This window comes from Copadichromis virginalis, linkage group LG23, assembly GCF_057382275.1.
Source record: "Copadichromis virginalis isolate Kocher_CV1m ecotype Utaka linkage group LG23, C_Virginalis_male_GT1.1, whole genome shotgun sequence".
In the NCBI taxonomy this organism is placed as follows: domain Eukaryota; kingdom Metazoa; phylum Chordata; class Actinopteri; order Cichliformes; family Cichlidae; genus Copadichromis; species Copadichromis virginalis.
In genome coordinates, this window is record NC_140639.1 from 10889673 (window position 1) to 10911959 (window position 22287).

General features: G+C 44.1%; 1 protein-coding gene across 3 annotated transcripts in view; it reads left to right on the top strand.

Annotated features, from left to right (window-relative positions):
* frem1b (Fras1 related extracellular matrix 1b) overlaps positions 1-13776 on the top strand; it is a 47224-nt gene extending 33448 nt beyond the window's left edge. For all 3 annotated transcript variants that reach the window (XM_085449254.1, XM_085449253.1, XM_085449252.1), the window contains 15 exons: positions 1356-1497; positions 2008-2212; positions 2664-2928; positions 5927-6347; positions 8196-8397; positions 8507-8651; positions 10069-10198; positions 10488-10560; positions 10658-10807; positions 11040-11368; positions 11596-11649; positions 11744-11905; positions 12000-12118; positions 12577-12662; positions 13471-13776. In XM_085449254.1, the coding sequence (XP_085305380.1) occupies positions 1356-1497; positions 2008-2212; positions 2664-2928; positions 5927-6347; positions 8196-8397; positions 8507-8651; positions 10069-10198; positions 10488-10560; positions 10658-10807; positions 11040-11368; positions 11596-11649; positions 11744-11905; positions 12000-12118; positions 12577-12662; positions 13471-13679 (2692 nt within the window). In that variant the 3' untranslated portion in view covers positions 13680-13776. The remainder of the gene's footprint in view (positions 1-1355; positions 1498-2007; positions 2213-2663; positions 2929-5926; positions 6348-8195; positions 8398-8506; positions 8652-10068; positions 10199-10487; positions 10561-10657; positions 10808-11039; positions 11369-11595; positions 11650-11743; positions 11906-11999; positions 12119-12576; positions 12663-13470) is intronic.
* Positions 13777-22287: the final 8511 nt, after the last annotated feature.

The window sequence follows — 22287 nt, forward strand, 5'->3', positions numbered from 1 at the left end:
TTCTGCCTCCGCACAGCAGGCGGCACTGCTGCACAGGGAGGGGGAATTACCTGTACAGTGTGACAACAGAGCAGCAAAAATCCGTTTAACTGTCACAAACTGCTACAGAAACAAGTGCAGTAAATTCTTAATACGGCGTAAAAACTCTAAAAATAAAAGTTTATGTGTGATGCTCAGTCCAGGTGTTTCCACCTCACACCTGTACCTCTGTTGTTCCTCTGCAGTCTGAGCGTTGGACCCTAAAAGTTGAAATTCAGAAATCTCTCCGGCTCCGATCGCGTCACCTTTTGAGCTGTTTAGAATTTTTTGTGTTGTTTGGGTGTTCGGATATTCGTTTAAGTCCTGAACTGTCAGCAGACGTCCGGTTTAACATCTGTCTGCAGCTGCTGTGTAATCCAGAGCATTTGGGGAGGGGGTGGTAGGTGCGTGTGACCTGTGACCCCCTCCTCCCCCATCCTTAGTGTTTTCATTCCACTGATTGTGAATTTGCATCCTTGACTGGGCTCCCACCCACTGTCCCTCACCCCCTCCCCTGCGCCGTCCCCAGATCAGCTGTGTTGGTGGGGGTGGAGGTTGCTGGCGGAGGCTGAGCTGGTGCTGTAAAGGCCGCCGAGGCAGAAATAACACAGAGACTTGGCAGATGCCGGCCGCCTTGTTTTCCCGTTTCCTGCAGGATGGACGTGGCAGCTTCACTCCTGCGTGGATTTTACTTCCGAGTGAAGAAGCAGCCAGATGGTTCCTGATGTTCAACACCGCCCCACCTCAAAAAAACAAAAAAAGACCCCACCACCAGCACCACCAACATCTCCACCATCCTACAGGAAAAGCCTGCTCACACAAACCTTCACCCTCCTGCTCGTGACTCACATCAAACGGCTTCTGTTCGTGTTTTCTTCGAGTCCTGTAGGGCGAAACGTGTTTGATGATAAAAATAAAGCAAGATGTTTTTAAAGTCAGAAATATTTTTTGTTAAAGTCATCCAGAGTGCAGCTAAAAGATGAAGCTGAAGCAGACCAATATTTTCTGTTCTCCACCTCTGCGCTTCATCTCTGCACTTCACCTCAGAGATGTTGGTTCGCTCTTGGTGTTGTGACATACAGATGCTCTTAGAGGGTCAGTGTCATTACCTCCTCTCTGTCTGCAGTTTTGTTGCACAGGAAACAAGTTTAAGTGAACTTTTGTCTCACTCTGAACACAGATCTGCCAGGAGGGGGCACTCAAACATCTGTTTAACTTTAAGTTAAACAGATGTTTGAGTTGAACTCCATGCAGGATGGAAGTTATGAGCATGCTGAGAACAGAAAAATGTGCTTGACCACAAACGTAATGAGAAATTTTCTTCTGTGGTGTTTCAGGAATGCTGGACTGCAGGTGGACTCAGGTGAGCTCAGGGTGATCTCCAGTGTGGTTCTGGAGGCTGAGGACCTGGACACGCCCCCAGAACAGGTGTACTACTTCCTTAATGTTGCTCCGCGGTTTGGAAAACTGCAGCTGAAGGTGTGTGTGTGTGTGTTTGTGCATGCGTGTGTGTGTTTACTGAGTTTTACTTCTATAATAAGCAAAGATTTCAGTTTGAGTTGTTTCCAGGTTAAAAGTTTAAAGAGGAGGGGGGAAGGAAAGAAGGAAGAATTAAAGGAGGAAAGGGAAGGAAAAAGAAAGGAACAAGGGAGGATGAGAGGAGTAGAGGAAGGAAGGAAGGATTGAAAGACTAAGGATGGAATCAAGAGGAGGAAAATAATTAGAAAAGGAGAAAATGAAGGAAAGGAGGAGTGAAGGGAGGATGAAGACAACAAATGGTAGAATAAAGTAAGGGAATAAGAGCGGAAAGAGAAAGGGAAGAGAGGAATGAAGGATGGGAGGGGAAGTGGCAGAAACAGGAAGTCAGGTGTGTGTTTGTGCAGGTGTTAAATCCTCCTGATTAAATTGTGACCTGAGGCTGGTGTGAGACGTTGAAGGTGACTCGTCTTCCTGCCGCGTCTCTTCCTGATCCGAGCGTCTCGCCCGCAGACGACGTCGGGGTGGAACGAGCTGACGGCGGGTCAGAACTTCACACAGGGCGACGTGGAGATGAACCGACTGTGGTACCAACACACCGCCGCCACCAACGCAGCCGGCTTTAAAGGTCACGACAGCTTCCGCTTCACCCTCAGCGACCTGGACAACGAGTCTCCGGCTCAGAGCTTCTTCATCTCTGTGCACGTGATGCAGAAAGGTCAGAGGTCACAGAGAGTTTCAATGCAGAGAATTCAGCAGTAACACTTTTATCCAGGTCATGATTTTATTTCATGTTTTCTCGCACTCACACACACACTCACTCAAACACACACACACAGGGCCCTGTGTGGCCCTGTTTCATTCATTATTGAGCGCGCCCCCTTCCTGCCGGTTTTACCAGTCGGATGAACACGCTGCCGTGGGTCTGCGGCCCTTCTGGCTTGGCGCCCTGTGATCCTGGAGGAACAGAGAGGTGAGAAATGGCCGACCTCCTCGGCTGCTGAATAATTAATGGCGGGGAGGTGGAGCAGCTGTGGAGGGCGCCGCCTCACCTCCTCTGGGTGCTTTTTAGTTGAAAAGTTGAACTTGGGCCCTGACTGTCACATGTATTATGTAGGCAATCGCTCGGTCCCCTCTGACACCTGAACGCTCCCTCTGACTGCCTCCAGGGGACATCGTGGTGCTGAGCAGGCCAGTGCACCTGAGGGAGGGGCAGCGTGTCGTCCTGAACACTGACATCCTGCTGGCATCAGACTCGACTGGCCGGCCCGAGGAGCTGGTCTACACGGTGTCTGACCCGCCGCGTCACGGCCTCGTCCACGCCGTCCACCGGCCTGGAGTCCCGCTACTCAGCTTCACCCAGCTGGACGTGGCTGCGCACCGAGTCTGCTACACCCACGACAACAGCCATGATGCCGAGGCTGACTCCTTCAGGTGAGAGTTGGAGCTCAGAGCAGCTTCTTTTAATGACAGCCGCTGTGCAGGTGAAGGCGGAGCCTGATTTAAAAAAAGACAAACACTCCGGGTTTTCTCTCTGCTCTTTTTCCAAGAACCATTACAGTGCAATCTGTCAGCTTTCAAACCGTTGCTGTGTGTTTGTGTGTTACACACGGTGTGTTCTTTAGTATATTTAAGTTTACCCCACCTGCCCTCCGAGGTCATCTGCTAGTGTTCTCCGGACCAATTCCTTGATTTAAGGACACTTCCTGGAGGTTCTTTTCTGACCGTGCATTAAAGATTTAAGATGCTTGCTGAAACTCCGTCACTGTGTCGAAACACTGAATCTCAACTTGAGATGGCCGCTTTTCCCTGAGCCTGGTTCTGCCGGAGGTTTCTTCCTGTTAAAAGGGAGTTTTTCCTTCCCACTGTCGCCAAAGTGCTTGCTCATAGGGGGTCATATGATTGTTGTGTTTTTGTCTTTGAATGCAGGGTGGGTAGAGTCTACCTTACAATATAAAGTGCCTTGAGGTGACTGCTGTTGTGATTTGGCGTTATATAAATAAAATTGAATTGAGTTCTGCAGGTGGTAGCTCTGGTTCTGCTCACAAACGGTCCTCCTGCTGCAGGTTCTGGTTAGAAGAAGCTTCCAAAACAGAACGAGGAGGAGGTTGAGTGATATTGAGGACCAACAGGAACCTGACCAACCTGCATATGTCAGATGGCAACTATTAAACACAGTGAATTTTCAAAATAAAAGTGATGCTTTCAGAGTGGTTAAGGTCTTATGAAGTTTTAAAACCTTGTTGTTGTTAAATAAGAAATGTAATTGTCAAGAAGAATATTTTAGTCCTTAAATCACTTTGTGTCCAGATACAAGTCACAATGACAGAATAAAATGGATGTTTGTGATGATGAATAAAAGGCTGAGGAGGAATTCTCTGCCCCCCCTCAAACACACACACACACAAAACTATCACACACAACATTTGGCCAACAAAAGAAAACTGGGCACGGAGACGAGAGGAAAAAAGGCTCAGCATCAGGAGACGAGAGGCTTTCCCTGCTGCAGTATGTTTATCTGCTTTTCCAGCCAATTTGGCAGCGGTTAGGGTTTTGAGGAGGAGGAGGGGAGCATGCTGGTGTGTGCAGACCCCGGGTTTGTCACCCAGACCTCTGCTACCCCAGCCGGCTGGCTATCTGGCTCCAGAACACCCATCAGATCACAGCCAAGACTGAGAGAGAGAGCCACACTCTGACGGCTTCCAGAGCAGCTGAATTATAATGAATTACAGTAGTCCAGCCTGGAAATAATAAATACATGAACTAGTTCTTCTGCATCACTCTGAGACAGGGTGTTTCTAATTTTAGAGATCCTGCACAAATGTTCTTCCATTTGTCCTACATATTTGTTTAATATGTGCACTGAATGACATGCTGGTCTGGTGTTACTGGAGTAAGTATCTGGTTAGATACCATATTTGTAAGATTTTAGGTTTGAGTACAATAACCTCGGTTTTATGTGAATTTAGAAGCAGAAAATTAGAGGTCATCCAGGTCTTTGTCTTTAAGACATCCCTGCAGTTTAAGTAGTTGGTGTGTGTTATCTGGCTTCACACAGAAAGTTGGGTGTCATCTGCATAGTGAAAGAGTGTGCTGTGTTTCCTGTGGAGCTCCAGCTGATTATGTCTGTTTAAGTTGTGGCTGTGTAGAACCGATAGCGAGTGAGGTCATCATTTATCATCAAACATCAATTGAACGAAATAAAACCTGTGATAAGCTGCGGGAATTAATAACTGCTTTCGCTGATTAGATTCCTCCATCAGCTGACTCCAGTGGTTGTAGCTGTGGTGCATGAATGTGGATAACTGATAATTGAACACTTTCTTTACTACCTCACACCTCAGCACCTGCATTCATGTTAGAGCTATACAAATGACTTTAATTTATTGATGTTTTCATTTTGTGTATTTTCTTTTTGATTGGCTGCTGGGGGACAGTAATTTCCAGACTTTTGAGAGGAAGTATTTCTTATCTTGCGAGGTTTACAGTTAGAGTTTAGGCTTCAACTACACTGGATTTCCTTTAATTCTGATCACGTTCCTAGTATCGGAATCAGATCTGGAATCAGAATCGGGGTGAAACAGCTTTCATCAGCGTAAGCCTGTCAGCTTTAGAAGGCACAGACAAACTCAGTCTCATGTAGTTCAGACCACTACAGTTATATATTCAAGGAGGAGGAAATGTCCCCTTTTTAACTTCTGAAAACATCAAAATAAGGTCACGAAGCTAAAATCACGAACAGCCCGACGAGTCAGAAGATGAAGAAAAACCAGTTTGAACATCGTGTCTCAGTTAGTTAGTGTGTCTCTGTCATGGAACAACACAAATATTTAACCTCAATCAAAAACTAGTAATGATGTGAAAATCTTTTATTCTTCAACATTAACGCTGGCTGCTTAGGACCCTCTGGAAGGCCGGATTTGGCCCCCGGGCCACATGTTTGACACCCTCTTTTAGAGTCTGAGTTTGAGCTGTGGCTGGATTTACCTTTAACTGATGATGTGGGTTAGGACTCAGGTGCACACGTGTGTGTGTGTGTGTGTGTGTGTGTGTGTGTGTGTGTGTGTGTGTGTGTGTGTGGTGACAGCAGATGATGAATGTGTATTATTAGAAAAATAACAACAACGTTGGCACCAGAGCACGGCCGTCCCTGGGCAAACGTGGACGCTACTGCAGCCAGATGTTACACCAGGACTGTGTGTGTGTAGGCCTGGGGCAGTTTGTCAGCTGCAGGGCTGAGAGGCAGATTGTGTTGGCAAAGAGCAGAGAGGACAAAACACATACACACAGACACACACTGGTTTGGGGGACACTGCCTCAACCTGAGGACAATGTCCTGTATAACATGTTCTCCCATCGGGAGGCGCTGCAGAACTGAGTTGAAGCTAAATATCAGATCAGTTTCTAACTGCTTCCACTCTTCTCTCCTCAGTTTTGTTGTTACAAACGGTGACTCGTCTCGCAGCTCCACCCTCCACTTCACCATCGAGCATGGTGACCGCATCCCGCCCACCCTCAGCCGCAACGTTGGCCTCCGGCTGCAGGATGGCTCCACAGTGACCATCACTTCGGACCAGCTGCAGCTCACCGACCCCGACACTACCACCGCCAACCTGGGATACGTCATCACGCAGCTGCCGCAGCACGGGAAGCTGCTGCTGAGAGGCACGCCGCTACCCTCGCCGCCCCGGTTCTCCCAGACGAACGTGGACGACCTCCACCTGACTTACCAACACGACCCGAGCAGCCCTGCGAAGATCGACGGGTTCTACTTTATGCCGAGCGACGGACACAACAGGGGCTACCTGGAGTTTGGGCAGCTGAGGGAGGAGCCTGCTGTGTTTGACATACAGGTGAGCCACGAACGCAAAACACAACTCAGAGGAAGTAACAGGAAGTAACACAACACAGGAAGTCTGAACATTTCAGTTCAGTTTTACTTATATAACCAAAAATCACATCAACAGTCACCTCAAGGCGGTTTTTTGATAAGGTAAAGATTCTACAATAATACAAAGTAAACCTCAACAACCACGTGACCCCTGTGACTGGGGGACAGTGGGAAGGAAAAACTCAATTTAATCAGGCAGAAAACTCCAGCAGAACCAAACACTGACTGCAGGGTCAGAGGTCAGTGTGGCTCAATCCACAGGTAGAATTACTCTATTCATCTCACAGCAGAAACGCGAAATTTTAATAATAACTAAAGCAGGTCAGACGGAGCCCAAAAAACAACGATCTGGACCTCTGCACACGGCTTCAAACCAGCAACTTCCAGCAGTGAAAATGGACCAAACACAGGAGGTGCTGGTCCTGATCTGGAACCAGTTCCAGGTTTCCACTAAAAGCCTGATTTTGACCCAGAGTTGGATTCCTCCCCACAGGTTACCTGCTGACGGGCAGCCAGGTGGCTAACACCATTGCCTTGAGCCTCTGAGACTCTGGAGGCCACCTGTGATTGGACCAAACATCGAATAGTTTGTGTGTGAGAAGGATATCAGTGAAATGTGTGTGTGTGTGTGTGTGTGTGTGTGTGTGTGTGTGTGTGTGTGTGTGTGTGTGTGTGTGTGTGTGTGTGTGTGTGTGTGTGTGTGTGTGAAGCCATTAGAGCAGGGAGCATCCATGAAAAGCAGCAGAGCAGAGGATCCCCTCACAGAGGAGCAGCTCATGCCTGCAGCACAAATCTCTGACCTGATGATGACATAGATTTTATGTCTGTTTGTGTTTGGACATAACAGATGCGACCCGGATGAATGAAACTGGGCTCCTTCCTCTGTTCTTTAAAATATTAGAAACCGAAAAAGCTGCAGATCACTGAGATATTAAAGGACCTTGTCTTATTCAGATGTTCTGTTCCTGCTCTGAAAATGAATTACACACACCAAAAAAGAGCTGAAGTCAGAGGATGGCATAAGCTTCATCAGTGTAAGCAGACTCATCCATGAACAGACTCATACATAGGACATCGGTGACACCTGGTGGTCAGGCACCTGAACTGCAGGCAGAGAGAGAGAGAGACGGGTAAAATAACACACACTGATCAGTTTCTGCTGCTTCTGCACAAAGTTCTCTGAAATATCCAGAACATAAAAATCCTGAGATGAAGTGCAGCAGGCCTTTTCAGGAAAAGGAGGCACTGAGAGAACGAGGGGGAGATGATTTGTGCTCAGTTTGATGACAACAGCAGCGTAAAAGCGCCTTCCACCGACCGCCTCTGCTCAGATCTTAAATCAGGATGACAAAGGATGACCTGAAGCTCCGCCAACATGTGATGTCACATGCTGCTGTTTCTGATGTCACTTCCTCCATCACCTTTGAATCTGTCGCTTCCACAGATTTGAGTTTCTGTAAAGTGCTAAAAGAGCGACGCTTTCTTGGGAAGCCGTAAGCCTGACTGAAGCCCGACTGTTATCTCTGCATGACCGACAAATCATCCTCATCCTCTCCTCTGAACTTCGTCTGAAGACACGTTCCAGAAAACACTGTTTGTTAAACTGTTCATTCAGGTCTTGAAGTGAGATGATGAGTTGATGACGGATGCACAAACGAAGTGTTTCCCTAAAGAAAATAAAAAAGTTTTTTGCGTGTGTTTGACTCGTTTGGTTTCTTTTCGATTCCTGCTGCTCAGTTTCCTCTGATCTTCGTCCCCCTGAAGTGCTCGCTGTTTCTGTGTTACTGATTTAACTTCCTGCTGTGTTCAGGTGGATTGGGTCGACCGGACGCCTCCCACTCTGACCACCAGGGGGAGTCCCAGCACCGTGGTGGATCTGGGCGGCGGCCGTTACGGAATCTTCATCACCAGCAGAGAGCTGCAGGCCTCAGACCCTGACAGCCCCACAGAGGAGCTCGAGTTCTCCATCAGCAGACCTCCACTCTTAGGATACCTGGAGAACGCCGCCACAGGTGTGCGAGGAAACTGATGGTTGCTTACACAGGCTCACCTGTGCAGCGCTCACGTGCAGTCAGATTAAAAGCCTTCCTTCTCTTCCTCTTCCTTCTCTCGCTCCATCAGGGTCGTACATCAAAAGTCGTTTCACGCAGCGTGACGTGGATCGGCGAGCCGTGATGTTCGTCCTCCCCGCTGACGTGGAAGTGACGTCTGACAGCTTCCTGTTTGTCCTCAGAGATCCGGCAGGAAACAGCGCGTTGCCTCAGACGTACGTTTTTTTTTTAGTTTTTTTTTTTTTTACTTTATTTATCACATTATAGACATACAGTCAGGTAAAACAGGGATCACATAAAAGATAACATTGTGGTAGTACAATGAGGAACAGAAAGAGTGACAAAGACAGTGAGACAAAAGTGAGTACAAAAAATAAAATAAATTAAGGGGAACAAAAATAAACAAAAGTTTGCAAGAGCCAAAATCAAGTTAGCAGTTTCAATCGGTTACAGATGTTAACAGTCTTGAGAGCCTTCGTGTTTTTTGATGAGGAGATTGTCCTTATATATTGTGCAAGTTCCATTTTTAATACAAGAAGTTCAGGCTTTCTGCCGAGGACTTTGATTTTGTGTATATGAAATTTTGCCAAAAATAAAACCAAATTTATAAAAAAAGAAAGCATCATTGTCCTTGTCTTTAAAATTATAATAGCCAAAGATAACATCCTTATAGTACAGTTGAAGATTAGGGAGAACAAAGTCAGTAATAAACTTGTGGAAATCCTTCCAGAATTTACACGTAAATTTACATGACCAAAACAGATGAGAAACTGTTTCAGGTTGCTCTTGACAGAAGGTACAATTTACATTTATTTCAGCCATAAATTTGGACAAATATTGTTTGGTAGGGTAAAACTTATGAATCAACTTAAAAGAAATCTCTTTAATTTTGTTTGTCAAGAAAAACCTTTGTGGTAAAGTCCAAACTTTTTTCCATTCAATATCTGTTACAAAATTGGCCCAATAAAATATGGCTGATGGAACAGAGACCATTGCATCCTGAAAGAGAGATCTTATTTTGGTATTTATAGACTTATGAGAGGAAAAGCAAACATTGCCAAGAGAAGAATGTAACACATCCGGGGGAGTGACCTGTAGTGGAGCACTGTGGGAGCATCTGTGTAACATGGACAGACCAGATGGGATGGCATCGAACACTATTGAGAATTCTTTAGGCGTTATCGGTACATTGTATCTCCTGAGGAACTCAGAGTAATTATAAAAGAGTCCATCTTCTCTAAATAACTGACTAACCAAGATTATTCCATTACTAAACCAGTTATTTAAAAAAAGAGTTTTATTTTTATAAATAATATTGCAGTTATTCCAAATAAAACAGTTTTGTGGAGAGAAATTGTGTTTGTAAATCAGCGCCCATGCCAAAAGAATTTGTTGATGAAAGTGAGAAAGTTTCAGTGGTATTTTTGGAATACTGTAATTGCAGAGCAGTAGGAAGTTAAGGCCGCCTAAATTAGAGAACACATGATGTGAGATAAAGTTCCAGATAGAGCCTCAGACGTACGTTACATCACATCCTGTCTGTCTGCTCGTGGTTACTCTGTGAACATAAATGAAACCTTCGGTCAGGTGGGGGTGCTGTCTGACTCTAACAGCCTCTTCTTTTTCCTGCAGGCTGGAGCTGTCCTGGTCTCGAGTGGAGCTGTCGGCGACCTGCTACAGAACCTGTGAGACGGCCGGGATACTTCAGATCCGCGTGCAGCGCAACGGGAGGAGCGCTGACCCTGCCTACGTCGCCATCCAGGTCACGCCTCACCCACCTCCTGGTTTATAATATATAAAACTGGAAGTTCCTAACCAATTTGTCTGCTCAGATTCTGTTTTAAGTCTGAGTGCAATCGCAGACTCTCAGATGTCTTCCTGAGCGTTTCTCAGTTTTCAAGCCGCTGTGGTAAACCTGCGAAAGACTCCAGCTTTTACAAACTCTGAGTTAGATTAAAAACAGCTGAGAATCGAGTGAAGCCGACGTGTAACGAGCAGGAAGCTGTAGCTCGGTTTGTTTTGGACTAAAATCCTGACGTCTTCTTCTTCAGGTGGACGAAGGATCAGCCAAAGCTGGCAGAGATTTCACTCACAGCACTGCGAGTCTCATCCAGTTCGATCCAGGTCTGACCGCCGCTTGGACTTTCACCGCCTCATCATGTGACCTGTTGTGGCGCAGCGTGCAGTCCCTGTCTAACAGCTGTTTTTTGTTGTGCTTCAGGTGTGAAGGTGAAAACCTGGAACATTTACCTGATTGACGACGGCCTGGAAGAAAACCACGAGAGCTTCACGGTCACGCTGAGAAACCCCCAGAACGCCGTCCTGGGACCAAGGAGCTCGGCCACCGTGGAGATCATCGACCCCCACCGAGGTGACATGATCGATCTGATCAATGAGTCCAATGAATGAATGAGTTTAACTCTACAAACTGAGAAATAAATACAATAAATTGTCTGTGAGTGGGATTTAAAAATGATTCCAGTCGATTTAAAATGAAAACTGCTGCTCCATCAAACCATCCTCACACCATCACAGTTAGGACTTTAAGCCGCTGGTCAGTCTTAGATTCGACTGAACGTTAAAGGATTGCTTCTGTGTCTCAGGAAGCTGTGACCCAGACGACCTGTGGGTAGAAGATGATCAGCGCCCCCTTCCTCCTCCTCCTACTCCTCCCCCTCTCCCTCCTCAGCTCCCTGATCCTCTGCAGCAAGAGGAGGAAGAGGAGGTTCCAGTCATCAATATAGAGGCGGAGCTGCTGTGGGAGAACCAGCCTCACCCGCCCCGAGGAGACGTCCCGAATCGACATCACCTGGACTACAAAGAGGTGGAGCCACGAGACCCAGAGCCCCACAGCAATGGCTACACCCCCCACAGCAGCCACCTAAACATTCAGCAGCACACTGGAAGCAGTACTGGGAACACTGGGAGCACGGTGAGACACAGACAGAACATGATTCTGAGTTCTTTAAACTTTAAACAGTCAGAGTGAACAATTGTCACACGATCGTAACAAATCAGCGAACAGGAAGTTGGGCTCAGATGGCACCGCCTGCGCTCTCAAACAATATCTGTTCACAGATTTGTGATCCATTTTCTCGTCTGTGTGTGTTTGTGTGAGTGTGTCTTTCTGTAAATTCTGAACTTTGTGTTGTTGTTCAGGTCCGTCTGTCTGCACAGAGGAGGCCTGAGGACGAGCAGGAGAAGGTTTGGACGGTAAGACACTCAGCCAGTTTATCCAATGACCGACTGAAGCTCACTGTGTTAATGTCTCTTCCTCCTCCTCCTCCTCCCCTCCTTCTTCCTCCAGTTCCACAGTCTGACTCCTCTCCGGCTCGAGGAGCTGCAACCGGGCGATGTCGAGTGGAGCTGGTCAGCTCACGGTCGTCCCCTGCAGGAACTCCAAGTTGGAGATTCTCCTCAGATGGCTCATCAAGCTCAGAAACACCAACCCGAGCTCCGCCAGCACAAGGCACACACACACACCTGCACACACACACACACACACACACACACACACACACACCGGAGTAACCTTTGACCTCTGGCTATCTGTGTGTGTTCAGGTGGGGAAGTCTGTGAGCAGCTCATGTCCTGATGGCTGGACGCACCACAGGAGACGATGTTACATCCTCAGCCCGTCCGTGGCGAGCTGGGCCAGCGCCGACAGAACCTGCTCGCTGCTGTAAAGAAGCCGCTTTCTCCTCTGACTCTGTTTCCGTTCTGTTTCCGGTTTGCTGATTGATCTTTGGTTTCAGATTTGGTCACTCAGCTGAGATGTGACACAAGTCAGAATCATCACTGATATCCTTGACATGTTTAAAACATGACCATGAGTCTCGCTGTAACACATCTGACGGTTTAAAGGAGGTCCTCACAGAGTTTCTTCCAGCTGTGCGTGGCGAACAGCCTGCAGCTGCAAAGCAAGAAAAAGATTTTGAACCATCGCAGTGACTGTTTGATTTTTATTTTAACTTCATGAGCATTTGAAAACTGTGCTTCATTTAATTAAGGCAACGATGCTGAGCCAGCCTGAGGTCATGCACCTCTGTGCTGCACGTATGAGCAGGACGGAAATATTAATCAGTGAAGAACCTGCTCTCTGATGTGACCTTTGACCTTTGCTCTCCTCTCCTCTGGCAGGTTTAACAGCAGCCTGACCGACGTGCACTCCAGGAGAGATGTGAGCTGGCTGTGGAGGTTTGCAGGGAAGAAGCCATTTTGGATCGGTGGGTGTTTCCTCAATAATGATAACCAGTAATTAATCAAGTTAATTAATAGTTAATTTAGCTGTTTCCTGATGTTTCTTGGCTTTTGGGTCATGTTGACTTTTATCCACATTTAAAGAACTGAAAGTCTGAACAAACCCCAGCAGGCCTCTGCAGTTTGACTGGGAAACAGATTTTATTTCACTGTGTTTTTAGGATGTAGCACAGATATGTGAAACTGTACGCAGGCTGAATCTGGTCCCTCACAGATTTTCACTTTGGGCTCTTAGTAACACCTCGCTGGACCTGCAGGTTCAGAGAGAATCAAAGGTGATGCTGACGTAGGAGGAATAAACGAGCAAAGTTCTGTTTTCAGAAATTTAGAGTTTGGGGCATCACTTTGAATATGTGGCAAAGAAAGCAAAGCCATTGTCTTTTTTTAAACTCTGTTCTCAGAGCGATCAAGCTGTCATTGTTACCTGGCAGGAGGCTGTGCTGCAGGCAAACTGCAGGATCATTTTCACACAGGTGCCGAGTTTGTTCTCACACACCTGAACACAAAGGAAGCTTTGTGGTGTCGGTGTGGCCCTCTGGATCACTCTTGAATCTGCCATCTTTTGATGCTTTGAACTCTTTGGAAACTTTTAAGCTGGCAAACCTGAGCAGATTTTCTTTATTCATGAGTTTTCGGGCTGATTCTGATGACGATGAAAGGTTTTTGTTTCAGTGACTCTGATTTGGAGCTCCAGTGGATGAAATGTTGTATCCTGAGGCCTGGTGCGTGTCAGGCTTTGCTTCCAGACTGACGGCTCCTCTGTCTGCTCCTCAGGTCTGTCTGGAGGTCCAGGACGCTCATCGTGGGCTGACAGTCGCTCGCTGTCTTCCTCCAGACTGAGGGGGGCGCCAGTGAGCCCCGGTGAGCCCGAGAACGACTCCAACTGCGTGCTGGTTCAAAACCCGAGAAGCTGGATCTCCACGAGCTGCTCTGCAGAAACTCAGCACTCATTCATCTGTTCATCGCCAGCTCAAACTCACTGAGACATTCATAGCCAGTGGCCTTCATATTTAACGTGATGAGGTGATGCTGCTCTGTACATTAGTTTCATACTTTGTCTTAATAAAGCTGCTGCACAAACACAAATATGAGTCAGCAGTTTGGTGACTTCTTTCCTCACATTTTCAGATAGGTTTGTATTACAGTATAAACGGTGTCATTGATTGGAATCAATGTTTAAAGAGAGTTAGCCAGTTTGAACAGATGAGTTTTGACTTGAATGAGAAGAGAGAGCCAGTTTTCCTGATATCAGGAGGAAGGGAATTCCAGTGCCGCGGTGCAGAGCGGCTAGAAGGAAGAAATATACAGCTGAGTGTCATCAGCATGACAGTGAAACTTAATATTACATTTCTGAGTATGTAACCAAGTGGAAGCATGTAAAAAATTAATAGAAAAGGCCCTAATACTGAACCCTGTGGCACACCAGCAGAAACAGAAAATGAACCTAAAAAGTGAAATTTAAGTTGAATGAAATGAGTGCAATCTGAGAGATATGAGGTGAACCAGGCTAGGAGGATATGACTAATGCCAAAGTCTTTTCAGAAGGATAGTGTGGTAAATCAAAGGCTGCAATCAGAGAAGGGTGAGGATGATGAGGACACTGGAGTCACCTGCCATCAGGAGGTGATTGGTCGTTTTTAATATTTTCTGTGCTGTGAAGTGGGCGAAAACCAGACTAGAATTGTTCATAGAGATTATTGTTATTGACGTGTGTGAAGCTAAGAGGCGACAACATTCTCAATAATTTTAGAAATTAAAGGGAGGTTAGATATCTGTAGAAAGTTATTGAAATTATGGGAAATTATTAAGAATTGGAATAACGGATGCAGTTTTCAATAATGAAGTAACAACTCCAGCGCTGAGGGAAAAGTGAATAATGGTGGTAATAAAGGAGGCCAGTATTTAAATCACTTTCTGAGTATCATGATGACGTATTAGAGCCACATTAAGAAAAAAAAATTGAGATCAAAGTTGAATTGTGGATATTACCGTTGTTGTTTCAAGACAGACTGCCACATTTGCTGTACTGTCTACAAAATGTCTTGTTTAGATAAGTAGCTGAAACAAAGTGATCAGCTCTTATATGTGAAACAACAAGCATCTTCTTTACTGCATGAAGGTGTAACCATCGATAACCTTGCATCCGTTGATTAGCAGCCATTTGATTTTGTACAAATCCGTCCAACTCCTCCACATTTGTGTTTTTCCATCTGACCAGATGCAGCTTTCCGCACCTTGTTTTCGGCATCCATATATTTATCACCACGATATGGTTATATTCTAAAGAGCAATCATTGCCTTCCTCGTGCATGTTTGAGCTTGCTCTGCTTCACTTGTTTATTGGAACAAGAGATCCTGAGCACCTTCTTTGCAGGTGCTTGGAGAGATTCGGTTTTACGTTAGCTTTTCTGTTCTCTGCACAAATTACACTTTTCTGTTACACCATATTTAATGTTTTTGGAAATTAATTTCTGAATTTGAAATCACATTTAATCCGCACTGATACAAATACCTTGCACTGGAATAATGTTTTACCTCACCTTTAGATAATAAACCCACGTTTCCACAGAAATTGTTATCAAGACACGGCTAAATATTGACCAGCTCTCTGACAAGGTGTACAAACACAATTTCAGGATATAGTTGCTGGAATTTGTATTGGGAATGAGGACCAATCGGACTGAGGACATTCTACACCCTTCCTTAAAGCAAACATTCTAATAAACCTTCAATGGTTACTTGAATAGTTTTAAAAAAGAAATATTTCAGTTTTAGATTTTTAATCATTTTTACAAAATTCAAGAAACTCTCAAAACAAATTTTCACTCTGAATTTCTTTTAGTGCAGACTAAAAACATGATAACTTAAGGAATTTAAATACTAATTAAAAGTAAAGCGGTCAGAATTCTGAATCGTCTCGGCAAACTGGTGGTTTTTCAGTGTGTATTCTATATTCTAACATGCGGCCTTGTCAATCAAATCACAGAAATAACAGATACTTGATGGCAGTTAAATTTAGAGCAGTGAAAATTTCTGAAGGTTGTATGTTGCTACTTTGACTTATTATTAATTTAGATCTCAGTCCTGCTCAGATTTCCATCCAGAGATTCTTCCGGTACGTGGGAATAAAGACTTGTTAACCTTGAGTGCTGCTCTCCGTGTCTGTCTCTGCGCTTGGGTTCACGTTTCGTACCGTCCTCCGTGCCTGCCTCAGTGTCTCCTGCTCTCGTCCCTGGTTGATGGTGTCTCTAGCTTCACATATCCCAGAACAAAATTGCAGTCTGATCCCCGGCGGTCGTGTCGCAGAGTGGGGAGGAATGATTAGACACATCAACGGGTTGGTGGTGTACGGACGCACTCGTGCAGTATTACAGTTCCTCTCTGAACAAAATTAGTTTTGATATTTGTGATTTCCACATGTTACTCTTGATTTTTACCATATTTACTAATATTAACATAGAAAGTTACAAAAATTACTTGCTGAGAAAATAATTTCAGCAAATTCTTGCTGTGCTCCACCCTGATTGGAGGATAACTGCACTGCCAGCACTCATGGACATTACACCTCATTTACAAACCGTATTCCTATTTATACTTCAGTGCCACCAACATCCCTATTTAAAGTGTATTTAATATAACCTTATTTAGTATAGTTGCAGCAGTCCCCCCCCCTGCATTTAATAAAATACGTTTTTGAAATCAAAACAGAGCTGCAATCCATCATGAAGCAAACAGTGACATCATCAAGCACTAGTTTATTTTAACCAGACTTATGAAGCATGGAGGTTTCAGTTCAAGCTACATTAACGAACTACAACTAAAGGGTTAGGGTAGCTACATTAACTATAGTTAGTTAATGTAACTAAGTATAACTAAACTAAAACACAAGCGGTTCATTAAAAGACATGAGGTTTTTGTTTAAACTTTATTATTGCTCAGTAATAAGACAAAAGTATTTATTACCTGAGTACGAGATTCATAAAAATACACCATAGCCATGCATTAGTTTAGTTTGTTTATTTTTAGCAAATGCATTTTGCAATTTAGAATAAATCTGCATTCATGTGCAAAATGTAGCATTTCCCAATGAGATTGAGAACATGCAGTGCCCTCACAGAAAGGGCCAAACAATTTCAACAACAGTGAGAGGTTCTGAATCGAGGTGTTTTAAATTGTAAGGTAAAAACCTTACAAAATTAAAGCTCCAACCCAAACAATCCCCCACGAGCAAGCACTTGGCAACAGTGGGGAGGAAAAACTCCCTTTCAACAGGAAGAAACCTCCAGCAGAACCAGGCTCAGAGAGGGTCAGCCATCTGCCGCGACCTGTTTGGATGGGGCTGATGCGAGACAGAACCAACACTGTAGGATTTTAAAATTGTTGAAATCTTGTGAATTGTATAAATCATAGTCGAAATCATAGCCTGATTTCGACTATGATTTTGTAGGGAAACAATGTTTTCAAAAATTTCCCAAAAGAACAACAGTTCCTAGTGGTCTTTGAAGAGGATTGTTCAGATGAATTGTTGTTATTATTCTCCTTAACAACAAAAACCTTAATCCTCTTCTCCTTCATCCTGTTCACTTCAGATATCAACATTCTTGCTACATTATCTTCAAAGTTTAACTGCCTGAATTCCATGGCAGTCTGTACCATCAGTTTAGACTTATATGTCTTCTTTAGACTCTTATAAACGGCTCTAACAAGTTTGTCTAAAGATTTTGGAAGTTGTGTGGGTAGTTTACCCACAGCCATTTCAATGACATTTTCTAAAATGGCAAAAATGTTGACCTGCTTTGTTGCTGTGCCTGTCTTTAAGGCGACCATGTTGTTCAGCCTAACAAGAAACTGAATTATAAAGTTTCTTTCTTTAGTTTCTTGTGTCCTTTGCCCTGGACTGGGGATCTGTTCTTCAGACGTTTCAGCAGGACTGGTCTGATTTTCCCAAACAACAGAACCCTTTATCCTTTTCTCCTTTACCTTATTGATCTCTGATATTAAAATTCTTGAGACATTTTCTTCAAATGTTGACTGACGAAATACAATGAAAAATCGTAGCAAGTCCTTGGAGTCGTACATCTTGTGCAGTCCACGGAAAACAGACTTAACCACCCTGTTTATAGATGTTGGCAGTTCTGCAGGTAATTTTCCTGCAGTTTTTTCTGTGACTGTTTTGATGAGTGAAAACATGTCGATGGGTTTTATGACTAATTTAGTTTTTGTTGTAATGGTGTTTGAAAGCTTTACAACAAACTGAACGATAAAGTTTTTTTCATCCATTTCTCGTCTCTCTGCCCGTGTACGGGTCATAAAGACGGATTTGAAGAGAAGTGTCTGCATCTCCTCTTCAGATATTTCTATGGGCCTGGTTTCCTGTGGACTGTCTCCTTTAAAGGAATCCATTTGAGTTTTTTTCTGTGCTGTTCTCTGATCCCGTTGCTAGTGTCTGTAATAACTTTTGTTTCTAATGTCTCTGCAAAGCAAACCATCGGTGTCGAATTGTGCGATACAAATAAACTTGCCTTGCCTCCGCCCCTATTTATGAGCTGGTAGGACCAGATCAAAGCTGAAAATGTATCACGTGACACCGACGTCAGCTCTGGAGTGTGATGTCACAGCAGAGTGTAGCGACTGTTTTTATGTGTTGTCGTTAGCAACAAGGACGGTAAAACCATCGTGTACGCTTGTTTATTTCCCTTTCACAATAAAGCTCAAGATCCTGTTGAGACTTTTCAAAATAAACTGAATGACGTGAAAGAGTGTTTACGGATGAGTATGGGCTCAAATTGTGGTCATAAATATGTTGTACTTGTAAAAAAGATTTGTATGTGTAAAAAAGATTTGTGTGTGGACTTAGCCAAAAAGTACATGTGAAACTCGAAGCGGCAACCTTCTGATTACAAGGCGAACTCCCAACTCTTGAACCGCGACCGCCCCACAAATAAATAACAAAATATTTATGACCACAATTTGAGCCCATAGATGAGAAGCAAAAAAGAGCCGGCAGGTGCTAAAAATAAACCTTAGACTCAAACGTTAGAACAGGCCTTTCCCCGCAGCACGCCGTTGAATAAATACTCACGAAGAAAACGGCGGCCGTTACAACTTATGTATCGTTTCATGCATCGGTTAAAACACTCAACTCCAGGTACACGATGCCCAGCTGAGTCGAGCTGCCCGAGATTCACAGAATTTACAGAAAATGTTACATTTTTGTGATTTCTATCGTTATCGGGGCTATAGATGCTTATATTGGGATATGTGATTTTGGTCACATCGCACAGCCCTACTCTGAGGTCATAGCAAATTAGAACAAATGAAATATTTCACTGGAGCTTTAGATCCCTCTCTGTCCACAACAGAGGAAAAACAAGGCACCAGTGAAGGATCACCCTGCTGTGCTCTGGTCATATTCAAGCTCTGATTAATGTCCTCAGGAATCATTTCAGGGACGTCACATGTGGAGATTTTTTACAGAATCAATGGGTGACACGAAAGAGTCGTCTTCATCAAGCGTAGCCATAAACGACCCCGACAAATCCACAATCTCACCCATTTTACGAGCCTGAGCACGAGTAATTGCGCACGCAGGAAACACCTCTGAAGCAGTGGAGCCCGAGTCAGCAGCAAGGGCAGGAACATCAACAACTTCTGGCGGGGGAAAAACATGCCCACCAGCTAGATCATTACCAAGAATGAAGGAAACTCCTTCGATTGGTAATCGCTGGCGCACGGCGACTTTAACGTAGCCCGACACTAACGGCGAATGCACCCATATGCAGAGGGGCTTTGGTGACACTCATTTTTATTCCCCACACTACTATGTCGGAACCACAGGATGTTTTTTCCGACAAAGGCAGCACAGATTCTATTAAGAATGAGTGGTACGCACCCGTATCTCTAAGAACCGTGACTGGCACTTTATCATTTTCTTCACCCGTCAACGAAACAAAGCCGCATGACACAACTGCGGATCAATGTCAGTTTTCGGGTTTTGTTCAGCCTCCGCGTGCACCTTTGGCGAGCAAGCGGTTTTAATCAAACCCACGCCTGCGGGGAATTTAGTGCCCCTCGCTTCTTTTCTTTTTAATACTGGACACGCAGCAATCAAATGTCCTGAGTCGTGACAATAAAAACATTCTCGACCGTTTGATCTAGCAATGAACGCTGATACATTTTTACGCACTGCTCGTGGTGACTTTTTTCGTTCAGAGAAATTTTCCTGAAACGAATTCTGTGCACAGAACACACTTTTGTGCGTTAAAACAAACTCGTCAGCCAGGAGTGCCGCGTTAGTGAGAGACGACACCTTTTGTTCGTTTAAATAAGTCACGATGCGTTCTGGCAAACACTTTTTAAACTCCTCCAGCAAAATAAGGGTTTAACTCTTCCACGGTTTTAACTTTACATGAACAACACCATTTCTCAAACAACACATTCTTTTCTCGCGCAAACTCAACAAAAGTCTGGTTAGCAGTTTTATTAAGATTCCTAAATTTCTGCCGATATGCTTCAGGGACAAGTTCATACGCCTGCAGCACAGTTTTCTTAAGAGTTTCATAATCTAAACTCTGCTCAATAGACAGGCTTGAACACACTTCTTGGGCTTTTTCCACAAGCTTACATTGGAGTAAGAGGGACCAAAACTCTTTCGGCCACTACCTATAACTATAACTAAACTAAAACACAAGCGGTTCATTAAAAGACATGAGGGTTTTTTTTAAACTTTATTATTGCTCAGTAATAAGACAAAAGTATTTATTACCTGAGTACGAGATTCATAAAAATACACCATAGCCATGCATTAGTTTAGTTTGTTTATTTTTAGCAAATGCATTTTGCAATTTAGAATAAATCTGCATTCATGTGCAAAATGTAGCATTTCCCAATGAGATTGAGAACATGCAGTGCCCTCACAGAAAGGGCCAAACAATTTCAACAACAGTGAGAGGTTCTGAATCGAGGTGTTTTAAATTGTAAGGTAAAAACCTTACAAAATTAAAGCTCCAACCCAAACAATCCCCCACGAGCAAGCACTTGGCAACAGTGGGGAGGAAAAACTCCCTTTCAACAGGAAGAAACCTCCAGCAGAACCAGGCTCAGAGAGGGTCAGCCATCTGCCGCGACCTGTTTGGATAGGGCTGATGCGAGACAGAACCAACACTGTAGGATTTTAAAATTGTTGAAATCTTGTGAATTGTATATATCATAGTCGAAATCATAGCCTGATTTCGACTATGATTTTGTAGGGAAACAATGTTTTCAAAAATTTCCCAAAAGAACAACAGTTCCTAGTGGTGTTTGAAGAGGATTGTTCAGATGAATTGTTGTTATTATTCTCCTTAACAACAAAAACCTTAATCCTCTTCTCCTTCATCCTGTTCACTTCAGATATCAACATTCTTGCTACATTATCTTCAAAGTTTAACTGCCTGAATTCCATGGCAGTCTGTACCATCAGTTTAGACTTATATGTCTTCTTTAGACTCTTATAAACGGCTCTAACAAGTTTGTCTAAAGATTTTGGAAGTTGTGTGGGTAGTTTACCCACAGCCATTTCAATGACATTTTCTAAAATGGCAAAAATGTTGACCTGCTTTGTTGCTGTGCCTGTCTTTAAGGCGACCATGTTGTTCAGCCTAACAAGAAACTGAATTATAAAGTTTCTTTCTTTAGTTTCTTGTGTCCTTTGCCCTGGACTGGGGATCTGTTCTTCAGACGTTTCAGCAGGACTGGTCTGATTTTCCCAAACAACAGAACCCTTTATCCTTTTCTCCTTTACCTTATTGATCTCTGATATTAAAATTCTTGAGACATTTTCTTCAAATGTTGACTGACGAAATACAATGAAAAATTGTAGCAAGTCCTTGGAGTTGTACATCTTGTGCAGTCCACGGAAAACAGACTTAACCACCCTGTTTATAGATGTTGGCAGTTCTGCAGGTAATTTTCCTGCAGTTTTTTCTGTGACTGTTTTGATGAGTGAAAACATGTCGATGGGTTTTATGACTAATTTAGTTTTTGTTGTAATGGTGTTTGAAAGCTTTACAACAAACTGAACGATAAAGTTTTTTTCATCCATTTCTCGTCTCTCTGCCTGTGTACGGGTCATAAAGACGGATTTGAAGAGAAGTGTCTGCATCTCCTCTTCAGATATTTCTATGGGCCTGGTTTCCTGTGGACAGTCTCCTTTAAAGGAATCCATTTGAGTTTTTTTCTGTGCTGTTCTCTGATCCCGTTGCTAGTGTCTGTAATAACTTTTGTTTCTAATGTCTCTGCAAAGCAAACCATCGGTGTCGAATTGTGCGATACAAATAAACTTGCCTTGCCTCCGCCCCTATTTATGAGCTGGTAGGACCAGATCAAAGCTGAAAATGTATCACGTGACACCGACGTCAGCTCTGGAGTGTGATGTCACAGCAGGGTGTAGCGACTGTTTTTATGTGTTGTCGTTAGCAACAAGGACGGTAAAACCATCGTGTACGCTTGTTTATTTCCCTTTCACAATAAAGCTCAAGATCCTGTTGAGACTTTTCAAAATAAACTGAATGACGTGAAAGAGTGTTTACGGATGAGTATGGGCTCAAATTG